This window comes from Falco rusticolus, chromosome 18 (assembly GCF_015220075.1).
Source record: "Falco rusticolus isolate bFalRus1 chromosome 18, bFalRus1.pri, whole genome shotgun sequence".
Lineage (NCBI taxonomy): Eukaryota > Metazoa > Chordata > Aves > Falconiformes > Falconidae > Falco > Falco rusticolus.
The window spans coordinates 1,340,234-1,367,500 of NC_051204.1; the positions used below are offsets into that span (position 1 = coordinate 1,340,234).

Consider the following 27,267-nt stretch of genomic DNA (forward strand, 5'->3'; position numbering starts at 1 on the left):
ACAGCGCAGAAGCCAGGCAGGGGCTTAGCCCTGCACCGCCTTCCTCCTCCTCCTCCTCTACATCCTACACATAAAACAGGCAACCACAAACACCCCAGCCAGCTGTGTGAAAGAACGTATATATTCAGCACGCACTCAATACAGAATAGCAAAAAAAGCTATCATTTCCTTAAAAAAAAAACAAACAAACAACCAAACAAAAAACCCAAACCGAACAACCACCGAACTTTTTCGGAGAACCACCAAAGCTTCCAAACCGCTCCCCACCCTACAGCCCTGACCTCGTCCTTCTGGCCCCAACAAGGCAACCGGCGGCGAGTGACCCCAGCCCGGCGAGGGACAGAGGGTGGCCCTGCCCCCCCAGCATCGCCGCGGCACCCAGCTCCTCCTGCAGAGCCTGGGGTGCTGAGGGTGCTCCTGCCACAGGGGGCCTGGCCGGCGGTTTGCTCCGGTGCCATCCCATGCGGTGATTTGGGACAACCCCCCCCCAAAAAAAAAACCAGACGGTGGGGCAGGCTCTGGCTGCCAGCCCGGGGGGAGCAGCCACAGCCTCGCCGGGGCTGGACACAGCTCTGGGGATCTGCCAGGGAGGAGAGGGGATCCCATCGTCGATGCCAGGGGTCCACGCTCGGATCGCTGCGACGGTGTCTCCGCTGCGTTCTGCCGGGGGCAGGGGATGCGGCCGAGGAGGGGGAGAGGAGCGGCAGGGTGGCGGGGCCGGGGGGCTGGCAGGGCCCTCGCCGCTGCGTGCGGAGGGGAGGTAGATCGGCTTTAGAGACCTCTTGCCCAGGAGGATGTCTTCTCGGACACCAGCTCAGTTCCTGGGGGGAACGAGCCCACTGCAGGGCCCTGAACGCCTGCGCTTGCCTTCTCCCAAGGGGAAGGTGTCTCGGAGCCTGTTCGCACCACCAGAAAGCTCTTGAGCCGAGGGGGCACCTTTCCTCGGAGCTTTTTAGCCCTGAAACCGCCTCCACAGCTGCTGCAGGCCAACTCCTGGCAGCCAGGACAAGCCCGGAGGTGGTGGCAGCGACCCGTGGGGCAGGGGGGACCCCAGCTCCCTCCGCTCACCCGCCCGGCCGGACCCCGACCCCAGCCCCTCTCCCTGCCCTGCTGCAACGGTCCTGCTGCCGCCCCTGCCCCGTGCGCCATGGGGATAGCGTGTGTGATGCTCTCCGTCCTCCCCCCTCCCCAGGTCCCCGTCCCCAGTGTCCCCCCTGCCGTCAGTCTTGCTGCTCATTCATCTCCATGTCCGACACCAGGATGTTCTTCTCAGCGGATTCGCTGGGGTTGGAGGTGGTGCGGCTGTAGCGGGCACTCTCGAAGGCGCCCCGCTCCGCGCTCCGCCGACGCTTGTACAGGTACACGGCAACACCCAGCACGGTGCACAGCGCCAGCGTCGACAGCACCACCACTGCGATGGCCGTCGTGTTCTCCGGCAGAGCTGCAGGGAGGAGAAGAAGGTGGTGAAAGGCAGCCGGCCGTCTCCCGGCGTCTCCCCCTGCAAGAGGGGCTTCGGCTGGCGGGGGGACTCCAGCTGGACAGGGGCTCCCAGGCAGCAGCAGGACAGGACCGCAGTCACGGTGCTGGGGTGTTTTGGGGGCAGCCTGCCCAGGGCAGCCTCCCTGGGTTGTTCCTGATGTGTGTGCAGCTGCCTGGGATGTATCTCTGGGATCCCACCAGCAGGTGTGGTGTCCACAAGGGCAGGAGGGCCCGGCAAGGGGCTGGCTGCACACACTGCTCCATGGAGGGATGGCTTCTGCTGCCGGGGAACCCTAACCCAGGGCAGAACCACCTGGAAACGGGATTTCCCACCCACAAACCCCATTTCTTTGGTTATTAATCAAAGCTGGGCTGCAGCACAGGCCCCCAGCACCGGCTCCTGGTCCTGACACTGTGCCCAGGCTGACGGTGCCACTCACCTGCCCTGGAAAAGCTGCTCTCCTCCACTGCAACAGCAACACAGACAGATGAGCACGTGGTCACGGCACCCTCCCCTCTTCCCAGGACCCCCCACCCCACCCCAGCCCCACATCCTCGCTGCCCCCAGCGCTGACACCAGGTGATGCACAGCTGTGGGGGTCCTCTCGTTCTGCTCCACCACCGCCCCACCACCCTCATCCTGCCCTGAGGTTCTGACCCAGCCACTGAGACACACACAGCCCACCACTGAGCCCAGCGGGGACCTGCAGACCCCAGCACCAGCCCCCTGAAACCCCCCTACACTGGAATTGCCCCAAACATGTGGCTGGCGCTGCCAGCGGGACAGAGCTCTGCCCTGCAGCACCCGGACCCCCAGCTCACCCCACATCAGCCCAGGCACCTCAGGGAGCAGAGGGGGGGCCCTACCTCGCGGGATCTTGCAGATGACCCCCATGGTAACGTTGGTGCAGGAGCCCAGGCGCCACACGCCGTTGCTGCTCTGGATCCAGTAGCAGCTGTTCTGGCTGAGCATGCTGGGCCCAGTGTCGTGCTGGCCCCAGTTGGAGTAGTTCACGGCCGTGTTGTCATGCCAAACCAAGGTGCCGCCTAGGACATGGAAGAATCAGGAGAGAGCCACGGGGAGATCGTAAGAGAGATCATGGAAGAATCTGGGGAGGCTGACAGGGTCACTCCGTCTTTCCCCCAGCTCAGAAAGCACTGGGAGGTGTGATGGGGAGGTGTGACAGGGTGATGGGGAGGACCAGGGGCTGCAGGGCTCCTTCCTGAACCTACAGGCTCCAGTGCCTTGGAGGAGGCTCTGGGCTTCAAAGCCACCGCTCCCACCCCACCAAGCCAGAGGAGGACCCACGGGGCACATCCAGCACAGCCTGCGGGCTGGGGCTCCTGCTCACACCAATGCATGAGCACTGGTGCCACCACCAGGGGCTTCCTCCACTCACCGCAGAACTGGTGGGAATTTATGGTGGTGCCTGGGGGAATATCTAAACCCTCCCTTTGTACCTTTGGGGTTGAAGGTCATGCCCAGCCAGGCACCCTTGGACTGGCCCTCGTATGCCTGGAGATGCTCCCACACGAAGACGTTCTCCATCTCGTCCTGGATGGATAGCACCGTGCCACCGACTGCGGAGGAGAGAGCGTCAGGGAAGAGCCCGGACCTCCGAGGATGGAGCTCGGGAGCAGCAGTGCCCCAGAGGACCCACCCATGGGCCACACGGCAGCTGGGGAACCCCAACACGTAACAGCAAGGAGATGATGGCTGACCAAGGCTGGACATGGGTGCGGGGACAGGGATCCCATTCAAAGGTGCTCTGTGGCACCCATGGGTGCCCTGGGGACTGCACCCTCTTCCATTTCCAAGGGTGCGTCACCTGCCTTCACCACCGCAGCCCCTCCCTACCTTTCTGGCACCTCCTCATGGCATCCTTCTGCCCCAGGGTGATCTCCATGTGGAAGGTGTAGCAGTGGTCCCGGAATGGGATCCAGGACGAGTCCTCCAGCGACTTGGGACAGCTGCCACTGTAGCTCCACTTGTGTGTGCGGGGGGCGCCTGGGGGAACACAGGGTGCATTGGGGGGGCACAGGGTCTCAGGGTCCCACAGCACGCTGGGGACACCCTGCCCCACAAGGACACACGAAGAGCTCCAGAAGGTCCCCCCTGGGATGCCACCTCCAACCCTTGGGTGCACTCCACCCAGTCTGCCCCACACTGAGCCCCCCGTGTCCCCCCCCCAGCCAGTACCTGCTCGGAGCTGGCAGATGCCCCCCTGCAGCTTGGTGTCGCAGCCGGCCGTGCGCCAGCTCCCGTCCACGTCCATGTAGGAGCAGCCGGCGACCTGCTGGGGCTCCCCGTCCTGCCAGTTGGCGTAGAAGAGGTTCTCCTCTGTCAGCCACGAGTAGCTCCGGCCTCCCTGGAGAACCACGGCGAGGGGAAGCTGGGGGGCTGCCCCGACCCCGCAGACACCCCCATCCCAGCTGCCTGCCCTCTCCCCTCACCTCGTCGTTGGCCAACCCGATCCAGAGCGGCGCCCGCAGGCTGCTGACGGCCTGGGTGAGGAACGCCTGGCTGTAGGGGTCGGGGATGGTGGCCAGGGTGGCGTTGAGGGTCTCACAGAGCAGCAGCGCCTCGTGCCACCTGAGGGGTTTCTGCAGGATGCGGTAAGTGCTGTTGTGGTAAAAGAGGGTGCCGGTGGGCGAAGGGGGGTACGGCGTCTGCGCGGGGCTCAGGGACGGGTCTGGGGGAGCAAAGAGACACAGTCAGAGGGCATGGAGGACACTCCTGCATCCACCCCAGGGCGGGTCACCCCCTTGTCCCTATCCCCCCCCCAAGCCGGCATGACCCTGGCAGTGCTGCGCATGGGGCACCCCCACGCAGCTGGGGAGGGCAAAGAGGCCACAACCCCCAGCGGGGCGAGCAGTGACACCCCGGTGCGGTCCCCACCCTGCAGCTGTGCATGTCCCTGTGGGACGCGCCGAGCCAGCCCGGCACGCACAGGTCTGGGGCTGCCCCACAAGCGGCTGGGACGGGGGACACCCCGCCCCGAGTCAAACCGGTCTCCCCAGGCTCCTCCAGCACCCCCAGCTCCCCCCAGGCTAAGCCCATCACCCTGAGCCCCCCAGCCGCAGCCCCTCCCACAGCACGGGGCAGCAGGGGGGGCGGGTGGCAGGTCCCCAGCGAGCAGAAGCTGGGGTGTCCCCCCGTCCCCCTCCTACCTATGCTCCGCTGGCAGATGTAGCCGTGCTTCTCCTCCAGGCAGCTCCGGTCATCCCAGCGTCCCGTGAAGTGGGGGGGCGAGCCGTGCCACACCACCACACAGTTGGTCTGCACAGCCAAGCCGTGAGGTCAGCAGTGCCCTAAGCATCACCGTCCCACCCCCACGGACACCCCCACGCCAGGGACGCCCACCCTGCAGGGCCAGACACTGCTCTGCCCTTGGAGAGCCACCCCGGTACGCCAAAACCTTCCACCTCGGGGGTGGGGCATGGGACTGAGAACATCCCAGGGGAGGGGGGATGCTCCGGGGGGGTCCCACTCACCGGCTTGTCACGGGGGCTGGTGGCACTGCAGCCCGAGGGCTCCCCAGGCGCCCAGCCCACGTGCCGCAGCGGCTCGCCCTCCACCCACTGGAACTCCCTCTGCGCATCGTGGAGCCCGATCCAGAGGTTGAAGGAGATGTTGGGCAGCATGGACGTGATGAAAGCTGCAAGCAACAGGTGAGGCGCTGAGGACCACCCCAGCAGGTCCCCAGTCAGCGGGGCCAGTGGGGGTGGGGGGGACATACCCTGCTCCAGGGGGCTGGCGATGGTGGCCAGGATGGCACCCTGGCTCTCACACGCCTGCTTCGCCTCTGGCCATTTCACTATCTCGGCTTTGTCGTGGCCATTGAAGCTGAAACACTGCACCGGGGGGTGGGGGCATGTGGGCTGGCCCAGGGGGTGCAGCCACCCCGAGCCCAGCGCCCTCCCCACTCAACCACCCTCTGCAGCCTCATCCTGCTCCAACAGCCCTCCTCCCCTTCGCACCCTCACGCTTTCCGGCCCCCCAACCCCTCCCGCACACCCTCCCCTCAGCACACCTCCCTCCCAGCACCCCTGTGCATGCACCCGCACCCCGCGGTGCGCCCCTCGAAGCATCCCCTTGCATGCACCCCCAGCATCTCCCCCAAAACACGTGCACGCGTCCCCCTCCACCCTGCCATTTCTCAGCCCCCCCACCCCACCACAGTGGGGCTGGTGGGAGGCCAGGAGGCAGCTGCTCCCTCTGTCCTGCCATTCCCCTGTCCCACTGTCCCCTCTCCGTCCTCCCACCCCCTCTCCATCCTGCCACCACCCCTCCATCCCGCCACCCCCTCTCCATCCCACTGCCCCCTCTCCATCCTGCCACCCCCTCTCCATCCCACTGCCCCCTCTCCGTCCCACCGCCCCCTCTCTGTCCCACCGCCCCCTCTCTGTCCCACCGCCCCCTCTCCGTCCCACTGCCCCCTCTCCATCCCACTGCCCCCTCTCCGTCCCACTGCCCCCTCTCCGTCCCACCGCCCCCTCTCCGTCCCACTGCCCCCTCTCTGTCCCACCGCCCCCTCTCCGTCCCACCATCCCCTCTCCATCCCACTGCCCCCTCTCCATCCCGCTGTACCTTGCTGAGGAAGGGGAGCCAGCCGCGGGGACAGCCCCCGCTCGTGGCAGCGGGCAGCAGCGGGAGGGAAGGCTTCACGGCTGTCCCGTTGCTCCGCTTGCAGATGTAGGGCAGCGCCGTCATGCACTTCTGGTCCCCCCAGTCCTCTGCGGGGAGGGACAGGCTGGGCATGACCCCACCGCCACACCGGGGTTGGGGTCTCTCCGCTCAGCCCGCAGCCCCAGCCCCTCACCTCTGCTCGCCGTCATGTACACACACTTCTTGTCCTTGTTGATGGGCCGGGGCTTGCCCGGTGCCCAGGAGACGAAGTTGAGCAGGGACCCGTCGGACCACCTGGGAAAGGCACCGGTGGGAACACGGAGCCGAGCAGGAGACTTGGCAAATAGGACCAGTTGCAAACCTTAACTGGGAGCGTGCCCCACCACTGCCCTCTATTGGGTGAGGAACCTCCAGCCCAGCACCCCAGGATGAGACCCCCTGAGGTGCAGGTGCTGAGCCACAGCGCTCCGAGAGCAGGGGACAGCGGCACGGGGACGTGGTGGCTTGGTCTCCCACTTACTTGAACCTCCCGTCGTTCTCGTAGGTGTGCAGCCCGATCCACCAGTGCTGCTCCTGGCCCCTGGAGAACTGCACGCCCAGGGAGGACATGTCAGTGCCTCACAGGGACTTGTTGGGGACAACTGCAGCCACCCCAGCCACGGGGACTGGGCAGCACACACCCCCCAGCTCGCACCACAGCAAAAAGCATCCCCTGGCTGAGCCCCAACCCGCACCCAGGCACTGGAACCGCTGCACGAGACCCATCGTGACCCCAGCTGTCCCCACATCACGTCCCTCTGGCAAAGGACGAAGGAAGCCGGGCAGGGAGCAGCCCGGGGAGGCAGTGGAACCCACTGGCACCCAGGGAGGTCCCCATCCCCCTGGTACCTTCTTCAGGTTCTGGCCCAGGAAGCGAAGCTCGGCCTCGCCATGCACCGACGCCAGCTCCGCCTGGAACCAGCTGCAGATGCGCTGCGCCTGCACCCAGGTGGAGTGGTGCTCGAAGAACTTGTACTCGGCCTCCTGGTACTTCACCCACTCTTTGCTGCCTGCAAGCAGGGATCAGAGTCATGCCGTGGTGTCACGCCGTGGCTGCGCCACCCCCTGCTGCAGCCACCCTGTCCCTTGGTCCCCCATGGGCTGGGCTGCTTTGCTTTTGCCCCTCTCCTGCAGCGGAGGGGCCTGATCCTGCCCCATCCCTGCAGGCAGCCTCTGCAGCCATGCTGTGCAGCAGGATGCCTGCGCTCCCCTCCCTCCTACGACCCGATGCAGGATCCGTCCCACTCCGGGTAACGCCGCAGGAATGCCCCGCAGGGACACGTGCGATGGGGTGGCAGATGCACAGGGAGAACGGTCTGTGCTGGATGGACACACGGACACAGCCAACACACCTTGGGTCGTGATCTCCGGCTCCTTCACATCGGCACCTGGTGCAAGGGCAGGGAGAGGCTCTCAGCGGGATGCGGGGCTGGGATGCTCCCTCTGGTGCTTCCCGGCAAACCGCCCGTGGGCTCCAAGGGTGAGGTACCCTCCCAAATCCCCCTGGGACGGACAGCACCTCTCCCAGCCCCTGAATGAGGACCCCCCACCCACCATAAAAGTGCAACCTGCGGCAGGGAGGTGGCAGAGGCTCCACCACCCTGCAGCCCAGCCCCTGCCAGGTTATCAGAGGTGAGGGGGTTGGATTAGGGGGGTGGTCCTCGCCAGGTACCTTTGGGCAGTTTGCAGATCCAGTCCAGCTGGGCTTCGCACTGCATCGGCATCCACTGCAGGGAGGCCAGGTCCAGCACCGCGCAGGTCCGGATGTCATCGTCGTCGTAGTTACTGCGGTCAAAGTTGTGGTAGAAAAACTGGGGGTCGAGAGAGATGGGCGGTGTTGGGCATTTCCACCAGCGCCACATTTGCCCTCACCCTGCACCCCAAACACCAACCGGAGTCCCCTTGCTGAACGCCCCGCCTTGGACTCACCCCCAGCCCGTCGCTCCACCTCCAGCTCCGGTCCCCCGCGGGGTCCCGCCGGTTCAGGCCGATCCAGAACCAGTGCTGCTCATGGAGCTCCGGCTCTGACTCCCTGCGGGGAGCCGGGGGGAACGATGAGACCCCATCCACGAGGGCCAGAGCACCGGGAGGGCTGCGGGCTCATGCCGAGCCCACTCCGGCAGCGGGACACGCACCGGCGCAGCCAGCCTCTCACCCGAAAATCTTGTTGAGGGTGTTGGCGACGAAGTGCTCCTCCTCGTAGCTGCCCAGGCTGAGCAGCTGGGCCCCCAGCTGCCGGCAGAACTCCTGCGCCGCAATCCACGTCTTCTTCTCTTGCAGTTTTTCAAAGTTGAAGACCTGGGGAAGGAGGAACCAGCAGCGGAGCAGGCTCAGCACCTGAGACAACCTGAGCATCATCCCCACCATGGTAGCACCCCGGGGCACACTGCCACCACTTAGCCCGAGCCAGGCTCACGGGATCCAGGCTGCCCTCTGCGAGCACCAAAACACACCGCCCACCCCCACCACCCACCCCCATCGCACTGGTGGGGAGGCACATGCACCCCCCCAGTGGCCAGGGCAAGCCCCCCCAGCACCCCTTACCTTGTAGCAGTGACGGAGCTTGGAGTCAGAGCTCCATCCCGGAGGGCAGGCGGCGGTGAGGCTGGGGGTGGGGTAGGGACCAGGCAGCTCAGGGTTGACCGGGGTGCCCAGGTTCTGCCGGCAGATGTACTTGGCCTTGAAGGTGCTGCAGTTCTTCACCTCCCACAGCCCCGTGGAGCTGCCGGTGGCCAGGGCCACACAGCCACCCTTGTTGTAACCTGGAGCACTCACAGGAGCGGGGAGGATGCCAACCTTAGGGTCGGACCGTGCCAGGTGGCAGAGCCAGCACCCAACCTGCAGGGACAGCACATCCCCATCCCACCCACAGCCGCCCCCTTACCGGGCTGGTCGCGGTTCCAGTGGGTGTACATAACCTCATCGCCACTCAGCCAGCGGAACGCGCCCGTCTCGTTGATGTCCTGCAGTGCTGTCCAAAAATACTCCCCGTCCCAGCCGTAGATGAGGCTGCTGACGTACGCCTGCTCAAACCTGGCGGGGCAGCAAGAGCGGGAGATGCTGCCAGCTGAGGTACCCGGCAGCCCGTGATGCTCCAGCCCATGTGGTCGGGTCTTACCGCCCTGGGGGGCTCGCTCTGCAGCCAGCCCCCCGCCACCGGCGTGGTGCTGACCTGTTGGTGATGGTGACCAACGTGGAGCCGTAGTCGGAGCACATCTTGCGGGCATCGCTGTAGGGGACACGGTCCTCACCCAGCCAGAAGCAGGAGGGGCTGTGCCACTTCCAGCCCTGGGGACGGGTGACAGGGACCATCCACCACTGCTCACCCCAGCCCTCACCAGAAGGACAGCAGCAAAGGCGGGGGGGCGAACACCATGTCCCACGTCCCCTGCCACCACCTCCACCTTCCCCTGGGCGGTCTCCTGCCCCCGGCCGCCCCAGCTTGACCCTGCTCAGCTTTGAGCTCTAACAAGCCCCTGGCCCCAAAGGACATGGCTCCAAGGAAAACAAACACCCAGGCAGCTTCAAAGCCAGGGAAACGGCTTTTCTGCCAGCGTCCAGCCCCAGCCGGGGCACGGGGAGGGGAACACAATCCTCCTCTATATGCCGCGGGGCCGAATCCAGCGCGAGTCCCACCGCAGCCTGCTTTAATCCCCCGCCTTGTTGATGTTGGAGCCTCTCCGGGGCTGGAGACACAATAGCGCCTGTTTTCTGCCAGAGCAGGGAGCGGGGCGGCCCCGGGGCTGGCAGCGGCAGTGGCGGTGCGGGGAGGGACGTGGGGGCTCCTCTGCGAGAGGGGACACGCATGTGATGCAACAGCCAGCCAGGGTGGAAGGGTGAAGGGGCTCAGCCGGGGAGGCAAGTGGCCCCAGGCGAAGGGATCCTCCCAGACATCACCGGGATTTTAGCCCTGGGGCACTGGAAGGACTTGGGGGGACTCGTGCCATCTGCAGCATCACCAGCGTGGTGGGGAGAAAAGCAGGAGAGCAGCTTTGGGAGACCGTAAAGAAAAAGACCCCAAATCCCACTTTCTCCCCGCAAGTTCCTGCTCCTGCAGCCTTCCCCCAAAGTTACCAACCCCAGGGACAGCCCCTCCGGGAACAGCACCGACACCCCTGAGCAGCCAAGAAAGGGGCACAGCATGGCACAATGTGGGTCCCCGACATCCCCAGAAGGGTTTACGTGGCCCCACATGGGTCCCCAACCAGCCCTGGGCCTCAGCATCACTAACACCACAGGGGTGCTCTCTCATGCACTGAGCACCACCGCAAGCACCAGGATGGGACCGTCAACCCCGACTGCTGCCTCCAGCTCCCGACCCCGGCGTGCCCCCGCATCGCTCTCCAGCTCTGCCTTTCCATCGCCCAAATCTCCATCCCCCACCTCTTCCTTTCAGGCTGTTCCAAAAATAGAGGGGGTTTGGAAAGGAGAAGGAAAAGCAGCAAAGCCACCAAGAAAAAAAGTACAGTGGCCGGAGAGCACCGAGGCCGATTCTCTGGGCAAGATGCTGCCTCCTCTCCATCAGCCTCTGCATCTGCGTGGCAAACGGCCCCACTGAGGATGAGGAGGGGAGGAAGGGTGGGAAAAGGTCTTTCCTTGGTTCCTTTATCACTCCCAGTTTGCTTCCCAGCGGGTGCATCTCTGCCAGGCACCCAAGGCCAGGGTAAGACTGAGGCTGGAGAGGCAGGAGGGAGTTAAATCTGCACGGGGACATTCGATTAGTCCTCAGGACTCCTGCGGTGATGGTGGCACATGGCCACCCAGTGCCTTGTCCCCAGCACCCACCAACACCGGGGCTCCTCCGGCTCCAGCTGGCAGCCCCCCAGTCTGGCCTGGCATGGCAGCTGGCCCGGCTCCTCCCGAGCTCTGGCAGAGCCAAGTGCCTGCTGGGGTCTGTCCCTGCCGTGATGGGGAAAAGCCCTGGGAGGAGCCCGGCAGCACCTCTCTGCTTGCTAGTCCGAGCGCGAGCGCGCTGGCTGCTCTGAAACGCTGGGAGACGTTCAAGAGTGGCGGTGACGCCCGGCGCGCCGCTCGAAGGCTTTGCACACAGGCACAAAAGCAACTTCCCAGCAAGCGTGGGAACGGGGCGGGCTCGGCCAGCACAACAGCTGGGGAAACTGAGGCAGAGCGCGGTCCCAGCAAGAACCTGCCAGCGTGGTGGCCGTGTCCCCAAAATGCCTGTACCCCCCGGAGGAGGCAGCCTGCCACGGTGCTGAGCACGGGGCTGGCAGCTCCTCCATCCCACCGGGCTCCACGTGGAGCCGCTTTGCTGATGGGTTTTGGCACCGAGAGAGGCAAGGGGAAGACAGAGGCATGAACGTCCCTGCTGGCAACCAAGCCGGCCCACGGGGGAGGATCTTGGACGACGGAGACGTGCGTTTTGTCCCAGTTTTTCCCTTGGCCTCATGCAACCACCGAAGTGAGGGGCTCTGCAGCCACGGGATGCTCCGTGGTGCCAGCAGCCCCCAAGCGCAGACCACAGCTCCAGGTGCTGCTCACCAGAGCTCCCCGAGATGGTTCTGGGGAGAGGTGCCCTGCAACCCTGAAGCCCCAAGCATGAGGCAGAGCCACCTCCCGACCAGGTCCCACTCACCTTTCGGCACCCGTGATCATCCTCCTCCTTCTCCTGGCTCACCCGACCGGGCTTCTTGCAGATGGACGGCAGGGTCTGGTTGCACGGGCTGTCATTCCACCTCCCCTCCTGCACAGCAGGGAGAAGGGCAGGACTGAGCCGATCGGACAGCCTGGGTGATTTCCCACCCCATCCACACCCACCTTGGGGCCACAGGCTTTCCTTCCCTACCTCAAATCCCCAAGGATGCTGTGCCAGATCCCTCCCACCAGGATAGCCATGCTCAACCCCAGCCAAAGATGCTCCACGAGGTACCCCGTCCCTGGCCACGAGGATGCTACAGCACTCTCTGTGGAGGTGCAGGATTAAGCCCCCGGCCCCGGGCTCTCACCGGTCCCCAGATGGTCACACAGTCTTCCAGGCTGTCGCGGAAGTTGTTGGGCTCGAAGGGGTGCCAGTACGTGAACCTCACGGGTGTCCCATCCGACCACTCGAAGTTCATCTGCAGCTTGAGGTCGTTCAGGCCAATCCAGAGCTCCTCCACATCTGCCGAGACAGCAGCGTCGGGAGGTGGAACTCTCTCTGCCTGGCCAAAACCTGGCAGAAACTCCCCGGTGGCACGAGCCCTCGAGCTGGGACAATGTCTCTGCAAAGCACCGGCTGAAACCCCACTGCAGGGCTCTAACCCCAGCGGTGCTACAGGCAGGCGGGGCAGGGCGGGCAGGGCAGGGAAGGCAGGGCAGGCAGGCAGGGCAGGTGGGCAGGCAGGCAGGGAGGGCAGGCAGGGAGGGCAGGGCAGGCAAGCAGGGCAGGTGGGCAGGCAGGCAGGGAAAGGCAGGCAGGGCAGGGTGGGCAGGGCAGGCAAGCAAGGCAGGTAGGCAGATAAGGGCGGGCAGGAAGGGTGGGCAGGGCAGGGGAGGCAGGCAGGACAGGCAGGCAGGGCAGCCAAGGCAGGGAAGGGCGGGCAGGGCAGGCAGGGCAGAGCAGGCAGGCAGGGCAGCGCGAGCAGGGCAGGGCAGGCAGGCAGAGCAGGGCAGCTCCTGCCCACAAGGATGGACCTGTGGAGTGGGAAACGCAGGGGTATCTGCCACCGGTTTTCAGAGAGGTGCTGGCAGCAGCAGCAGCGTAGTAAAAGTCCAGACCCACAGGCCCAGGTCCAGTGAGCTGATGGGTTTCAGCCATTCCCTCACATCCCATCCCACTCTGCTCCCAGTTTGGAGGCACCAGCACATCACCCTCCCTTCTCCACCCTCCCACGGCTCCTGCCTCCCTCAGCATTAAGCCCCTTCAGCCCCCAGCCCCTCCCTGGTCCCCGCTGCAGTCTGGGTCCCCCGATGTCCCCGCGGCAGGTTTTGCTGCCAGCACCTTCCTCTGCGGAGCAGGGCCGGGCTGTCGTGAGCTGTAACCTGGCCGGAGCGGCCACGCTCGGACAGAACAGCAAAACCCAAGCCGAGGGTGACCCTAATGCCAGATGGCACAAGCAGGGTCCGGAGGATGGTGGCACGGGCACCCCTCCGTACTGCCACATGACTGTTTGGGCCGAAACTTCCCAAGCACCATCCCAGCTCCGACACATCCTGATGTGGGAAACTTCAACGCAATTACACCTGGGTGAGACCAGAACTGGAGAGGGAAGCCTGGGATGCCACCGGCAGGCGCCCCCTTCGCCTGACCTGGGGACAGTGACATCCTGGGCAAACTAAGCAGTAAGAGGTGCAGACTCGCCCAGCAGGATCTTTTTCTCCATTTTTTCCACATTAACCAACTGGCAGTAGCACCATCCCCAGCTGCAGCTGCGTATTTCCTTCCTCAGCACCGCAGGCTCCCGGGAGCAGCACTGATATTTGCGGGATGGAGGATGTGCCCAGGACACAGGCTCCTCCAAGCAACACGCCACCTCCCAGCCGGGGGTCTCCACTCCCCTCGCAGCCACAAACAACTCAGCTTTGCAGCCCCCGTCACACAGAAGTGGGATCGCATGGAGCCCACGACCAGACGGGAACGGTGCTGCCGGCACAGCGGGCTCCCCCTTACCTTGCTTGATCTGCTTGGTGACGAACTCCAGCTCGGAGAGGGTGTGGATGCTGACCAGGTCCCCCCCGCTCCGCAGGCAGGTCTTCTTCGCCTCCTGCCAGCTCTTCTTCTCTCCCACCAGACGGTAGCAGTTGGACTGGAAGGGCTGCCAGCTGGGCTCGCAGTCCACCTTCACCTCCGACCACGAGTCTGGCAGGACACAAGGCAGCCTGAGGGCTCCCGTCCTGCTCTCCAACCCCCACCTCGGTGGGGAGGAGACCTTGGGGAGGGGACCGCAGTCCCACAGGGTCCTCAGGAGACCCCACAGTCCCATGGGGTGCTCAGGAGACCAAGCCAAAGTAACAGCAGGGAAGCTACAGCCAAAAATTACCACGCCATGGCAAGGTGCAGAGACTGATGGCTTTAGAGCTCTGGGGACAAAACAAAATCCCTTTTGTTTGCAGAGGAGCGATGGCAGAGCACTGCAGAGAGCACCCCAGGGGATCTCCTGGGCCCACGGGTCACCTCCCGCTGCTCGATTCCTCCCGACCACCCCAGCCGTAACAGCGCCGAGCGCTCCTCGGGCAATGCCCCTCGGGGGGGACTTCTCCCCACTGCAGGCAACCCTGGGAGCTCAACCACCGCTCTGCCCCAGCAAGCTGGAGACACCATGGGCATCTCCACGGGCTTCCGCCACGCAGGGAGCACTCCCCGCCTGTGCCGGCATGGGAGCCCACCCGGCTGGGATACAGGATTCGGGGCTGCTCGCTGCTGCTGCTACTCATCCCCCCGCTCACCCGTCAGAAAGGGGTCAGCGGTGGCATTCGGCTTCTTCTTGCAGACGTAGGGGAGCGCGATGCCGCAGTCACGGTTCTGCCACCCCCCAGACGACTCGGTGCGGATCACCCCGCAGTTCTCCTCGCTGGGGTTGTCGGGCTGATCTGGAAAGCGGGGCAGGGGGGGATACACTGCTGAGGAGCTGGGGCAGAGCCGCCAGCGCTGCCCACGCAGGCAGGGCACTGCACAAGGGCTGGCGCCGGCAGAGAGCAGCTCTCCCTGCTGCCACGTCAGTGAAGACCTGTTTATTTGGCACAATGAAGACGTGACCCCGGGTACCCAGGATTATTTATTGTGCCTCACTGCACGAGAACCTAGAGCATCACTGTTCTACCCAGAGATATCGATGGCAGTCGGGGGGTCACAGTACCAGACCTGAACTGCTCCCACCCGTCCCCAAACCTCCTCCGAGGGTATCACTGTCCCCACAAGTGACTCTGAGTGACAGCACCGGGCATGACCAGAGCAGCCCTTGCAATGGGTCTTTCTGCCCCCCAAACACCCCAAGGTTAGAGATGGACACCTGCAACTGGGGACCACTCTGCCAGCACCAGGCTGGGATGCAATGACCCTCCGAACAAGGAAGCTCAACCCAGGTTACCTGCAGGGCTGCTAAGAGGGACAATTCCCCCTGCAGCACCCTGTGTCCCTGCCCCAGCTCCACCGATGTCCCAGGCTGCCCCACAGTCCCATGGGGCTCTCTGTCCCCAGGCAGCGAGGGGACACCCTGCAGCAGCCTAGGCCACCTCCCCGGCCACGGGGGCCAACTCCAGCGGTCACAGGCTGTTCCCCAGCACCCCCATCACCACCACAACCCTCCCATCTCACCAGTCTCCCAGTTGAGGTACTTGAGGGGTGAGTTGTCTGACCACTGCCAGCCTCCGTTGATGTCCAGGTCGTTGAGCCCAATCCAGAGTGTGGAGCTGTACCCAGTCAGCAGCCCTGGGGCCAATGCAGCCACAGGGGCAGGATCAGTCCCCCCAGCCCCAGCTCAAGCCCCAGCCTGTCACCACCCCCAAACCAACCACCCAGGGCAGGCAGAGCAACCCGGCACCAGCCGCGGTGCCACCAGCCCTGCCCCCGGCGAGGATGAGCGCAGAGCCCGGCTGCCACGGTCTCACCATTGATGTAGGTCTGCTCGTGGATCTCAGTGATGCTCAGCAGGTTGGCCCCCTGCTGCTCACAGCTATTCCAAGCCTCCCGCCACGACAGCGTGGACTGGAAGTTGAACTGGTAGCAGCTGTTGGTGAGGTGGTCCTTGTCCCAAAAGGTCTCGCAGTCGTTGCCTGCAGGGACGAGCAGGGTGAGCACCCAACGCAGCCCCATCTGCGGCTCCAAGAAACCCCCACGACCCAGCAACCCCAACAACCTGTGCTGTTCCAGCACCGCAGGCTGCTCGCAGGAGGGGGGATGAGGCAGGAGGGAAGGGGGCAGGCAGGAAAGCCCCCGGGGGGGAAGGGCACGGGGTTTCTGCTTTTCCCGGTGGGATGTATCTCCCCACTTACTCTTTATGGGGCAGAAGCCCCAGCGCTCATCCTTGCCGTAGTCCTGGGTGGTTGCACACCAGAGATGGCCATCCTCCCGTCCCGTGCTGGTGCACTCGTGAAACCACTGGTTGTCGTACTTGAAGGGGATGGTGCACGGCTTCCCGTGCGAGTTGCCCTGGATGGTGTAAATCTCTGGGGGAAAAGAGGAGCCCTGGCTTGAGGCTGGGTCTACCAGGGGCTGGAGAGAGGTTTGGGGTGAGAGGTGAAGGCTGGCCTGCTGTGGGGGCTACGGGGGTGCCCGGAGGCTGCCCACTCCCCATCGCCCCGATCCTGCCTGGTTTTGCAGCCCCAGGGAGCTGAAACCGAGCTCCCCAGGCAAGAGCTGACTGCTGTGGCGCTGTGGCCTCAGCGCACGTTTCGGGGTTGGTTTGGGTTACGGGAGAATACCAATGCCCAGCGAGGCATTACCAGAGTATGGCACGGAGCACAGATCCTCCTCGGTGCCATACGTCCTCCACTGCGAGCCACGCGCCTGGTCCCCCCTGTCCAGGGAGGAATTGCCTGGGCGGGCGCCGAGATGCTGCGAGAGCTGCTCCCCGAGGCCGCGGCAGCTCCAGCGCATGTTGACCGACTCGCGGTCGCACTCGTAGGTGGCCAAGGGGTGCAGCCCCGCCGTGGCGTTGGCCCCGTGCCACGACACCCCCAGGCACTGCATGGCCCCCACGTTGAAGAGGCGATTTCGTGAGACCCATTTCCACTGCTGGGCCGGCGCGCTGGCGTTGCAGCCCTTGGCGAGTCGCACCAGCGAGTCCTTCGTCTCCAGGCAGCCCTGCGCGCCCGCGTTGTAGATGAGGAAGACTTTGGAGTCTGGGAAAAAAAACAGGGGGAAAAGGTTAAAGCATCAACTGGGGATTCAGCATCATCCCAGCCCTGCCAGAGCATCCTGGCTCCCTTTCCACGCACAGCAAGTTTTGGGGTGCAGCCCTGGGCGCAGCACCCGGCACAGCGGGGACCACCGCTCCCCTGCAGCAATAACCGCAGGGTCTGCCCCTGCGCCTGCGCGTGGGGTGATGGGCTCTGGGCAAGGCCAGACGGGTGGGTGTCTGCACCAAGTGGGGCATCCCCCCGAAGCACCAGCAAGAGGCTTTTGGGCATTGGAGCCGGTGCAAAGAGCTTGCCCACTCTAACGGCACCAGCAGAGCCGTTTGAAACAGCCCCGCAGCATTCCGGGGCACCAGAGCGAGCCCCGCGCTGGCGCCGGAGGAGCCCACGCAACGGCTTCGGCACCGGCCATCTGCTCTGGGCGGAGAAAAACAGAGCAGGGAAGGAGCGAGCGCATCCGTCATTTTTATGTGTATTTGGGGACCTGTTAAAAAAACTGCAGAGCAAACAAGAACGTCGGGGGAAGGTCTCCCCTCGCGTGAACAGGGCGTGATGGAAAACGCCTGCACGCAGCCGCAGCCCCCGTGGGCACAGCCCCAGCCCCAGCAAACACGGAACGTCGGGACCCTCCGAAATCCCAGCGCAGGCGCTGGGAGGCGGGAGCAGAGCGAGGGGAATCGCTGCCAGCAGATACAGCGCGAGCGCAGCTGCCGAGGGAGAAAGGCTGATCTCAGCCCCGGCTCGATGTGATGGCCAAGCTCTGCATCCCCACGGTGACCCCCCAGCCCAGCATCACCAAGGGCCACCCCAGTGCACCAACCCATTCCAAAACCCCAGCCCAAACCAGTAAAGCCAGGGCATCGCAGCAGGACAAGTTGCTCCAGCTGATGTGCCGTTTTTAAGAGACACTTTATTTCCTCAGACTTGTGTTTCTGAGCTTGAACCGCCACCGGGACAGCCACCTCTTGCCCCAGCACAAAGCAGCACATCAACAAGATGACTTTTTTTTTTTAAAGTAGGGTTTTTTTTGTTTTAAAAGCGACCCTTTTTTTTTTCCACCACAAGCATTCACCAGAAGTCAAAGCGAGCTCACGGGCCCCGCTATATTTAGCTTTGGTTTGCTTTGGGTTTTTGCCATTATATGAATTTTTTGGGCTGAAAAGGTTTTCATTTCCTATTCCCCCACCACCTCGCCCTGCCCCAGCTATGTCGTTACAGGCGGCTCTGGCACATTCGAACAACAAACATCTCAGCTCAGCAAACTCTCCTGACTTGTCTCTGAAAGGAAAAAGAAATGGAGGAAGAAAGACACCCCCATATCATCCCAGAGCTTCAGCATCAACCTGGCTCCAGAAAAGAAATGATGCAAAAGGCCCGTTCCCCAGCCGCGGTGATGTCTGTGATGACCTCAAATAAAGCGAAGCGAAGCCCGTTCGCACGGTGATCTCCAAGGAGCAGGCTCTGCACACGTGCAACAGAAAAAGGCAACGATTGGAAGAAGAAACACTTATTTCTCGGAAAATATTTTTCAAATCACGGGAAGTGACAAAATCAGCAAAAATCCAGACAGGGCCGATTTTGGCTGGCGGAAGCTCCAGTCCCTTAACTGGGGCTGCTGCTTCCCTGCCCGGAGCTGGCTTGATCCTGACCTGGACACCAGGAGACCAGCTCAGCCCCCCACCAAGCACCCACCGCACCGTGCCAGCACCACCCCCGGCACAGCCAGCCCCTTGCCCTCCCCTTCCCACGAGCAGCGAGGGGTGGTGCAGCGCGGTGGGCTCTTCAAGCCCTTCTGGGGTCATGCAGCATCAGTGCACAACCAAGTACCAGGCTCTCCGGCAGGATGAGGCCTCCCTGGGTCACAGGCTGATGCCACTTGCTTTGCAAGGAGCCAAACGCCGGGTGCCCTTTGGCTGTAGGAATAGCAAAAGCTGCTCTACCATGAGCATCACCACAGCCGTTAGCAGCAGGGGTCAGCAACGGGACACCCTCCTCTGCTTATCTGCTAGCATTATCTGCATTGCATGAAAAAATGAATAGCACCGTGGGAAAGCCCTGGAGTGGTGTCAGGGCGCTCAGCACCACATTGGGGCCGTGCGGCACCGTGCAAGGACGATGCTCGACAGCAGCCATGCAGCAGCATGGCGCTCGGAGGAAACTGTCCAGACCGGAGGGGGCAGCCCCCGAGCCAGAAAAGCACAAAATATCATTTTACTCTAAAAAGAGAAGAGTTGGAGGTAGGAAATTATAGGCTAAGGGTTTTGGGCTGCCCACGCACACAGCAGGCAGTTCAGCCCATGGCCCCTTTGCTCGAAGGAGGCAGAAGACGGCACCCAACGCGGCCCCCTGGGTCCTCCCTGAGCCACGGAGGAACGGGAGAGCTTTAGCACCGGCTCAGCCTTCGCACCTCCCCGGTGCTTCCATCTTCTCCCCTTGAAAAACTCACTGTGCACCGACGGCAGGGACCCACTCCTGGCATGGCTGGAGCTGGGGGGGCGGCCAGCACCAGCGAAGGCACGCATCAGCGATGGCACGTGCTCTGCTTCACCCAAAACACGCTTTTCCTTCACTTATTTATAGGGAGTTTGGGGGTGATGTGACCCCCGCTGGTGCCCATGACATTGGCAGCGGTGCTTGGACAGGCCCCTGATGGATGAAAGGTGCTTTCAGCCCCCCTGACCCCAGCCCCCCGGCACGGTCGAGCCCAACGGGCTTCAACACCCACAGAGCGAAGAGCTCCCAGGGGAGCCCAGGCTTTTGGCGCGGTCCCGACCATCTCCCAGCCGCCACCTGCAGAGGAACCCCCGGCACGTGCCAAACCGCTCAGTGCCAAAACCGAGCGCCCAAGCGAGTGCTCCCCGCCCCCACCCACGCCAGGGAATGGGATGGATGCAGGGATGAGCGGGATGGGGCGAGTCTGTATCCGTGAATCCCTTCTCCCATGCCGGTATCCCACAGAGCAAATGCAGCCCTCGCGGAAGGCAGCTCCAGAGGAGCATCCCAGTGGGACTGGGAATGTCCCTGTCCATTCCAGGGCCCCCTCTCCTGCCCTGCCTCCTGCACCTACAGCACAGCTACGCGTGACTCCTCTCAGAGATGCTCCTCGGGTTTCTGCACCTGCCTGTGGACCTGAAATGCCACCGGCAGAGCTTCCAGCCACCCTCTGGCTATGGAAACCCAACCACGGCAAACACTGGCAGGTCCCTCCCAAAGAGGAGCTGCCCTCCGGCACAGGACGAAGAGCGCTGGAAAATGCAGCTGCTGGATGCTCTGCCTGGAATCACCAAACTTAACCCAGGGCTGGATCTGATGGGTGCTGGGGTAGGCACCCTGTACACCCTCTCCCTCCTGCATCCCACATCTTCCCAGCAAGACCAGCTCAGAGCAGCTCTGCTCCATCGTGTCCTGCTCCTCCTCCCTGGGAAAGCAGAGCGAAAGCCCACGCTTTCAGCAGGGATGCTGCCTCACCCCAGCCCTGGCGACACCTGCGTGCTGCCTCTGGCTTACTGGTATGAGCACGGAAAGCAGCCGGTGTTAGGAGGCAGCGTGACGGTGGGGACAGCGGGGAGCTGGGTGGAGTGGGACACCGGCTCTGCCTGCAGGAACAATCTCTCCTCCCACTGGGGAATACTGGGATGCATGCACTCCGGCACACTGGGAGAGGTTGGCTTTGGCACCAGTGACCCAAGACAGCAGAGATGGAGAGGCTGTGATGCTTTGGGGCAGCCCTCATGGGAGTTTTTATACTCCCATGACTGGCTCCAGTCTTGGGGTTTTTCTTCATTAAAAAAGCAATTTTTTAGCCAGCAAAGTCTGAACTGAAGGGAACGCAGCTCAACCCTGCCCACAGCGGCTGCACCACCCCACAGCAAACAAGGAAAGCTTCACAGCCCACAATTGTGGGGAACGTGGGCAGCACTGGATGAGAGGCAACGGGGACAGGGAGGCTCCAGGGGAGAGAGGTGGCCGTTGGTGGTGGCAAACGCAGAAAGCGCCGCAGCACGACGCAGATGGGTGTCCTCAGCACCACCCTGCCCCGAGCACGTCCCAGCCTGGCCACCCACACCAGGACACCCAGAGCACCCCTGCTTCATTGCATTTGTCACCCTGTCATCACCAGCAACAAACACAGGGAGCAAATTTAAGAGGACTGGAGCTAGAGCTGGACCCTGGTCCCGGTAACCCCGGGCGGGAGCAGCTCCAGGGCTCTGGCCACAATTTCATCTGCGCGCGGCTGAAAGCAAACGCTGGCCCCAGCTGACAGTGCCGCTCCGGCTCTGTGCCCGCATCCCCTGCCCACCCTGCCACCCTCGAGCTCCGCTGCCAGGCTCATGCTGGCACCCACCTGACGGCAGAGCCCTTCACACAGCCCCAGGGCTCAGCACCATCCTGCAGTCACCCTGGCGAAGGTGCTCCCCGCCCCCTGCTCTCACTCAGGACTGCTCTTTATTTGGGGTGTCCTGAAAAACTCAGCTCCAACCCCACTTGTGTGGGATGCTGAGCACGCACAGAGCAACAGGGTCGATCCCCTCCTCGAAGGTTTCGGTGCTGCATACACGACTGCAGATGTGGTTTGCTCCAAACCGCCTGGCACGGTGCCCCCACCGCAGCACCAAACTGGGCATCCAGGAGCTCCTCAGGGGCTGCAGTCGCCCATGCGAGGAAAGCAAGCCTCCTAACACACACCTTCGTTGGGATTTGGGAGCCCATGCAAAAGCTTTACCCATAACATCCCACAGCGAGAAGCCCACCCTTCACTCACACGGTGCATAAAGAAACGTCCTTTCAGCCTGAACCTCTGGGTTCCACGTGCTCTCACCCGCTGGAAAACGGGGCACAGCAGCCCCCGGCCACCTGCTCCCAACCGCCAGCGCCTCACCCCGCTGCTGCTCCCGAACCCATGCCACACAGATGCAAGACAAGCTGCAGGCAGCGGCGGCTCATTCACAATAACAAGGTTGGGGATGCACCAAGCTCGGCAGGACGAGCAGCAACAGAGAAGCAAAACCCTCAGAATAAAAAACCCACAGAAAAAGCAGCAAAAAGTGTTGCTGGCCAAATACGGAGGGGTTCACCCAACAGCGCAGCCCTGCCAGCAGGGGAGGGAACTGCTGGGTGGGGAGAGGACCAGCCTGAGAAGTCACCCTCGGTGACATCTGGGGGTGCAGGACCCCAGGGCTGCACCCCAGCACTGTGCCTGGCCGGCTCCACCGATGGACGCTGCAAGGGCACAGAAAACCCTCCGTACCATCTTAAATTCCGTATTATTGGATGAAATATTCCTCTGGAGGAAACCCCCCTGCCTGGAAAGGAGTTCCCAGCAAAGCCCCGTGTCACCGCTGCTGGCATCTGTGCTCCCAGCAGTCGGTCCAGGCGTGGCTGATGCCATCCCCATGGTCTCAACGTGGAGAAGAGCAAAAGCATGGCCACTGCCATAAAGAGCAGCAATGTTTGGCCCCAGGAAGGAGCCTGTGCATCCCTCAGAGGGCTGCGAAAGGGAAGCAGTGGTAAGAGAAGCAGCAGCTGTACCCACAGGAGCTGCCAATGGCAGAGCTGGCGCATCACTGCTGCCATCGGCCCCGGGATGAGAGAGCAGCCCGCCCCAGCCTGCGGGGAGGGCATCGCTGTACTGCCTCCCCTCCCCCCCCCCCCCCCCCCCCCCCCCCAGCTGCTTTCTGGCACTGATAAACTCTATGCAACTCCTTAAAGGGGAACTTCAGACCGAAGAAAAAAAAAAAAAAAGAAAAAAAAAAAAAAGGGAAGGAAATGCAGAGGGTATCAGCAGCCCCAGCACATGCCCCGAGCTTCTGGCTCAGGAGGGGGCACTGGCACCGCTTCCACTCTGCTCGAGAAACGATGGCAGACACCAGCCTCCCCCCTTCCAACACCCTAAACTAGAGGTTTGAGTCAAAACAGTGATGCTGCCTGACATCCCACAGGCTCGCCCCAGCCCAGCACATCCCCAGGGCTTGGCTGGGCCAGCCCCAGCCACGGGCAGCGCCGGGTGCTGCAAGCCAAGCTCCAGAATAAAAGAGGATGGTCGTTGTTTTGGTTTTTCAAAATAATCCTCAGGGAATAAGGAGCGGATCTCTTGTCACAGGGAAGAAAGCGAAGCTCCTGCTGGCCTGGGTGAGGGTACGAAGCAGCAGGACCAGCACTTGGAGCAGAGAAACTCCTCTTGGCTCGCCCAGCGGCGCAGAGGAGCTGTTTATATGGTGGGAGCTGTACGAGACAAGCTCCTTACTTGGCCGCGACCACGAAGGCTACCTACCACCCTGCTCACTCTGCTGCCTCCTAAGGAGTTTGGATGGGGTCCACATACCGCGTTTCAGCCTTTCTGCAGACATTAAAAAGCTCATTCTCCCCACACCCTGCCCAGGATGCAGACAAATAAACGCGTTCCAAGGGGATGCCAGCCCGTGGGCGGCTCAAGTGTCCCCCTGGCAGGGGACAAGGCAGCCAGGAGCCCCCACATCCACCCTCAGGTACCCAGCAAAGGGTAGAAGGATGTAAATTTTCCCCAAATTTCCCACAGACCCCCTCCAGGCTCCAGCCCCGCAGTGGCTGCATACATCCAGAGGCAGAAATCCCAGGTTTGCCGACCCCCCAGGAATGCCAGAAGGACGCAGTGCCAGCCAGCCAGCGGGCTCCAGCGGGATGGAGGAGTGCGATGGAGCCGCCGGGAGCACCCCGGGGAGTGGCAAAGTATCCCTCCCACCACCCTGTCCCGTCCCACATAAGTGTTCTCACCCAGCCACAACACCCTGGCAGTGGCAGCCTCTGCCGCGGCCGGGGGGGCTGCTCTGGCCCCCGCTCATCTGACTGCCCCCAGTTTGCTCGCCTTGAGGCATTGCCCACCAGCACCACAGAACCCTCCCGCCAGCAGATTCACAACCACATCCAGAGGCACGATGTGACATGCGGGACAGCCCTGACACATGTCCCCATAGACACAGCTTCAGCACAGTTGGCTGAAAACTACTACATTTTTCAACACTCCTAAAGAAAGTCCCCCAAAAAAAGATCCAGAGATTTCTCCTCCCTTGTTTCTCTGGCACTGTTCCTGATGTTAACACTCCGAGCAGCGCCATCGGTGTCTCAGGATGGGGGATCCCCCATTTTGCCAAAACCAAGCGTGTCTGCACAGCAAGGATCAGCCCCTGGTGTTCCATGGCTTTATTGGTTTTTATTTAAAACAATGTCTAACATGAAGCTTCTCTCACTGGGTGCTCTTCGCTTGCCCAAGGGCAAGACTGGGACAAATGGGGCCGTTTCCTGCAGAGCCCCGAAGGTGCTGTGTCTGGATTCAGGGGGAGGAAAGGGAAAGGCTCAACTTCCCCATTCCCAGCCTCAGCACCATCCTGCAAACACAGAAAATGCCCCTTACATCCCTGTTGCAAGGGTGCAGCGGAGGACCGAGCTCTCGCCGGAACATGGATGAAGGGAGCATCACACTTGAAAAATACCCCGTGCCCCCTGCAAACAGCCAAACCTTCGCTCCCGGGCTGAAGAGTACTCCCAAGATTTTGCAAGTCAATCCACTAATCATTTTCTAATCCTTAATTAATTAAAGATGGGTCCTTTAAGAAAAAGAGCATCTGTGTGGGTCTCTTTTGGGCTCCGAGCAATCTCAAGAATGAGAAAAATGTCAGTGCTCCATGGTCCCAGCACAGTTCAAATTAATTAAAATCCTGCTCCTTAGCTGCACGTGAAGAACAAAATTTTAGAAATTGCTTCAACAACCTTTCAGGGAAACGGCTGGGTTGGGATGGGCTTCAGCGGGCTCCAGGGCACTCCTGCTCCAGCATCGGCCACGCTCCATGGAGCCGAGCGGCACCGGGACCTCCGGCAGAGCCACCAACACGGCACCCGCTGAGGTACTGGAGCCAGAGTCCCCACTATGGATTTATCAGCCAGAAAAGATGATTTAGCAGACAGCAATTACACCCTCAGGAGCCATTTGCTGTCATTTTGGGGCAAAAAAATTTCCCCCGAAAATATTTCAGGAAGAAGGAAGGCAGGAGCGTGCCTCTGCCCTGCAGGGAAAGGTGCAAAATCCAGCCAGAAATAAAGCCAAAGAGAGAAACCTGCAACGTGGCTTTGGCCACCGCCAGGACCTCATGCCCGAGGACATCTCACGTGCCAGCAAGGCATCCCGGGGCAGCATCTTCACGCACGAAACCTGCCGGGGCCACCACGCGCCCGGCGTGCCTCTGGGGGAAGGGGACAGTTTTGCACCGAAGGCTAAATCTCTTTTGCTTTTCATTCTTGTAATTCTTGCACAAGCCGCTATCCCTCGCCCTCCTGCCTCATCCCCGTCCCACCCCGGCTGGCTACTGAGGCTGCAAGCGTGCCAGGGCAGCGCGGTCCCCGGGTGTCCCCTGCCAGCCAGGCGGGTGCTCCCAGCAAAGCCACCTCCGTTCCCATTCCTGCTCCCAAATAATCCAGAGGAGACCGAGTTGTAATTTCTTGGAGCTGCATCTGCCGTGCACCAAGCTGTTTCCATTGCGAAGAGGGAAGCAGGGGGCAGCTCCGTGCAAAGGCTGCTCTGTTCGGTTTACGGGCTGCACATTCTTCCCTGGGTCCCTTTTGCCCCCTCCCCACGAAGCCGACGCAGCAGGTCCCACCGTGGGTCCCACGCTGCGCGCCGGTCAGGTGGAGAAGCTGCTCCAAAGCATCGGCAGTGCCACGTCCCCGCACTGACACGGGGACCTTGTCCCACCCGCAGCCACGGTGCGATGGAGCTGCTGCCTCAGTTTCCCCAGGGCAGGCACATGGGTGCTCAAGCGGTGCTGCGGAGGGGGCTGCCAGCAGCGATATCCCACCGGGGAGCCACAAATGCTTCCCGGCTGTCCCGGTGGCAAGGATTTGGCATAAACTCCTCAAGGAAGCGACAGCCTCCCAAGAGAAAGCAATGCTGTCTGCCGGGCCAGCTGCTGTGGCCCCCCTGAAAGAGTCCTTGCAAACAGCACTCATCCCAGGGACCCTTGGGACAAACCCATCCTGATCCCAAAATCCCAGCGAGGGTCCCTTCCGAGCTGCAAACCCAGCCTGGGGCTGGGGGGCCCTTGGATGTGGCCCCCACATCAGCGCCAGCCCCTGCACCCCTCGCCCAGCCGCTCCAAGCCAGGGCTGATGCTGGGGAGGGCGGTGGGAAGCCGGGATGGGGTGGGGGGCAGACTCGAGGGTGCCCGCAGCCCCTCGCCCGCGGGATGCTGAGCGCAGGCAGCACAGCACCGCGGGCTGGCAGCAGCTGAAAGCCGCCTTGTTCCTCACCCTGCCCCGGCGCGGGGTCGGCTGCCACCGTGCCCCCGCCTCGCCACCACGACAGAGGTGCCTCTGTTGGCGAGGGGCACCCGCCAGGCCCCGGTCCCTCCGGGGTTTTCCAGGGTGAAATGGCCAGGGTCGGTGCGTCCAGGTAGCCGAGCCCTGCTGAAACCCAGCTACCCCCTTCAGACCCGCGGGAGGAGGGATCTGCGGCCCCCCGGCACATTACGGGAATTTAACGGGAATTTTGCAGCCGAAAGCTGGAGGTTCAGCTCAGATGGCTCCAACCAGCAGCAAACCTTGGCAAGCACTGTCCCCAGCGCGGGGGTCTCCTGCCCCACTGCGGGGGTCTCCTGCCCCACCGCCGCCTCCTTCCTCCAGCTCTTGGACCAGCGGTGTCTCCTCCAGCCGCAGGCTGGACCCCAGCCTTGGCCACCATCGCTGCCCACGATGGTCACCCGCCATCGCTGCCCACGAAGGTCACCCACTGGCATCACACCAGCAGCCCCCGCGCTGCCCCTCGCCCTGCCGGCGGGGCTGGGGGAGAGGGGGCACTGCGGGGGGTGGGGGGTGGGCAGGGGACAGTGCCCTCCCATGCTGCCGCTTCCCAGTCTGCTTCAGATTTGCTGGACATGCTCTAATAAAGCAGGCCAAGGGTTTATGGTTGTTATTTTCAGGCAAAAGTTGCCAATTTAGCTTTTTTTTTTTTTTTTTTTTTTCTCTCAATAGGGCCAAATTAATCCAAGGAAGCAACAACAGCAGCTCCTGGCCCCTGTGCTGGACTGTCCCGGGATAAAAAGGGTCCGACATGGCAATTCCAGGGGCCATCCCACCGAGCCTCACGCCTCTGGCACAGGGTGTCTTCGGGAGGTTTAAAAAAAAAAAAAAAACAAAAAACCGCACACAAAAAAACCCCCACCAAAACCCCCACAACCCGCTGACTTTATTGTGAGAAGTTAAGAAACAGAAGGAAGTTTGCAAACACCCCCCCGGGCCCCGATCCCCGGCCCTTTTCTATAGGATTAACCCGCCGGGAGGGGGGTCAAGATGGGAGAGGGAGG

The 27,267-nt window shown here is 62.7% G+C and overlaps 1 protein-coding gene across 1 annotated transcript in view; it reads right to left on the reverse strand.

Moving 5' to 3' along the window:
- Positions 1–103: 103 nt before the first annotated feature.
- MRC2 (mannose receptor C type 2) overlaps positions 104–27,267 on the reverse strand; it is a 27,878-nt gene continuing 714 nt past the window's right edge. The window contains exons 2-30 of the mRNA XM_037411418.1: positions 16,526–16,924; positions 16,076–16,249; positions 15,692–15,856; positions 15,399–15,512; positions 14,531–14,674; positions 13,755–13,943; positions 12,112–12,266; positions 11,742–11,849; positions 9,321–9,436; positions 9,033–9,181; positions 8,693–8,910; positions 8,304–8,446; positions 8,078–8,180; positions 7,821–7,959; positions 7,501–7,536; positions 6,998–7,158; positions 6,630–6,697; positions 6,303–6,403; positions 6,071–6,216; positions 5,220–5,334; positions 4,975–5,138; positions 4,651–4,759; positions 3,934–4,172; positions 3,680–3,848; positions 3,338–3,487; positions 2,941–3,060; positions 2,347–2,526; positions 1,920–1,946; positions 104–1,441 (exon numbers count right to left, since the gene is read on the reverse strand). Of these exons, the coding sequence (XP_037267315.1) occupies positions 1,221–1,441; positions 1,920–1,946; positions 2,347–2,526; positions 2,941–3,060; positions 3,338–3,487; positions 3,680–3,848; positions 3,934–4,172; positions 4,651–4,759; positions 4,975–5,138; positions 5,220–5,334; positions 6,071–6,216; positions 6,303–6,403; positions 6,630–6,697; positions 6,998–7,158; positions 7,501–7,536; positions 7,821–7,959; positions 8,078–8,180; positions 8,304–8,446; positions 8,693–8,910; positions 9,033–9,181; positions 9,321–9,436; positions 11,742–11,849; positions 12,112–12,266; positions 13,755–13,943; positions 14,531–14,674; positions 15,399–15,512; positions 15,692–15,856; positions 16,076–16,249; positions 16,526–16,924 (4,322 nt within the window). The 3' untranslated portion in view covers positions 104–1,220. The remainder of the gene's footprint in view (positions 1,442–1,919; positions 1,947–2,346; positions 2,527–2,940; positions 3,061–3,337; positions 3,488–3,679; positions 3,849–3,933; positions 4,173–4,650; positions 4,760–4,974; positions 5,139–5,219; positions 5,335–6,070; positions 6,217–6,302; positions 6,404–6,629; positions 6,698–6,997; positions 7,159–7,500; positions 7,537–7,820; positions 7,960–8,077; positions 8,181–8,303; positions 8,447–8,692; positions 8,911–9,032; positions 9,182–9,320; positions 9,437–11,741; positions 11,850–12,111; positions 12,267–13,754; positions 13,944–14,530; positions 14,675–15,398; positions 15,513–15,691; positions 15,857–16,075; positions 16,250–16,525; positions 16,925–27,267) is intronic.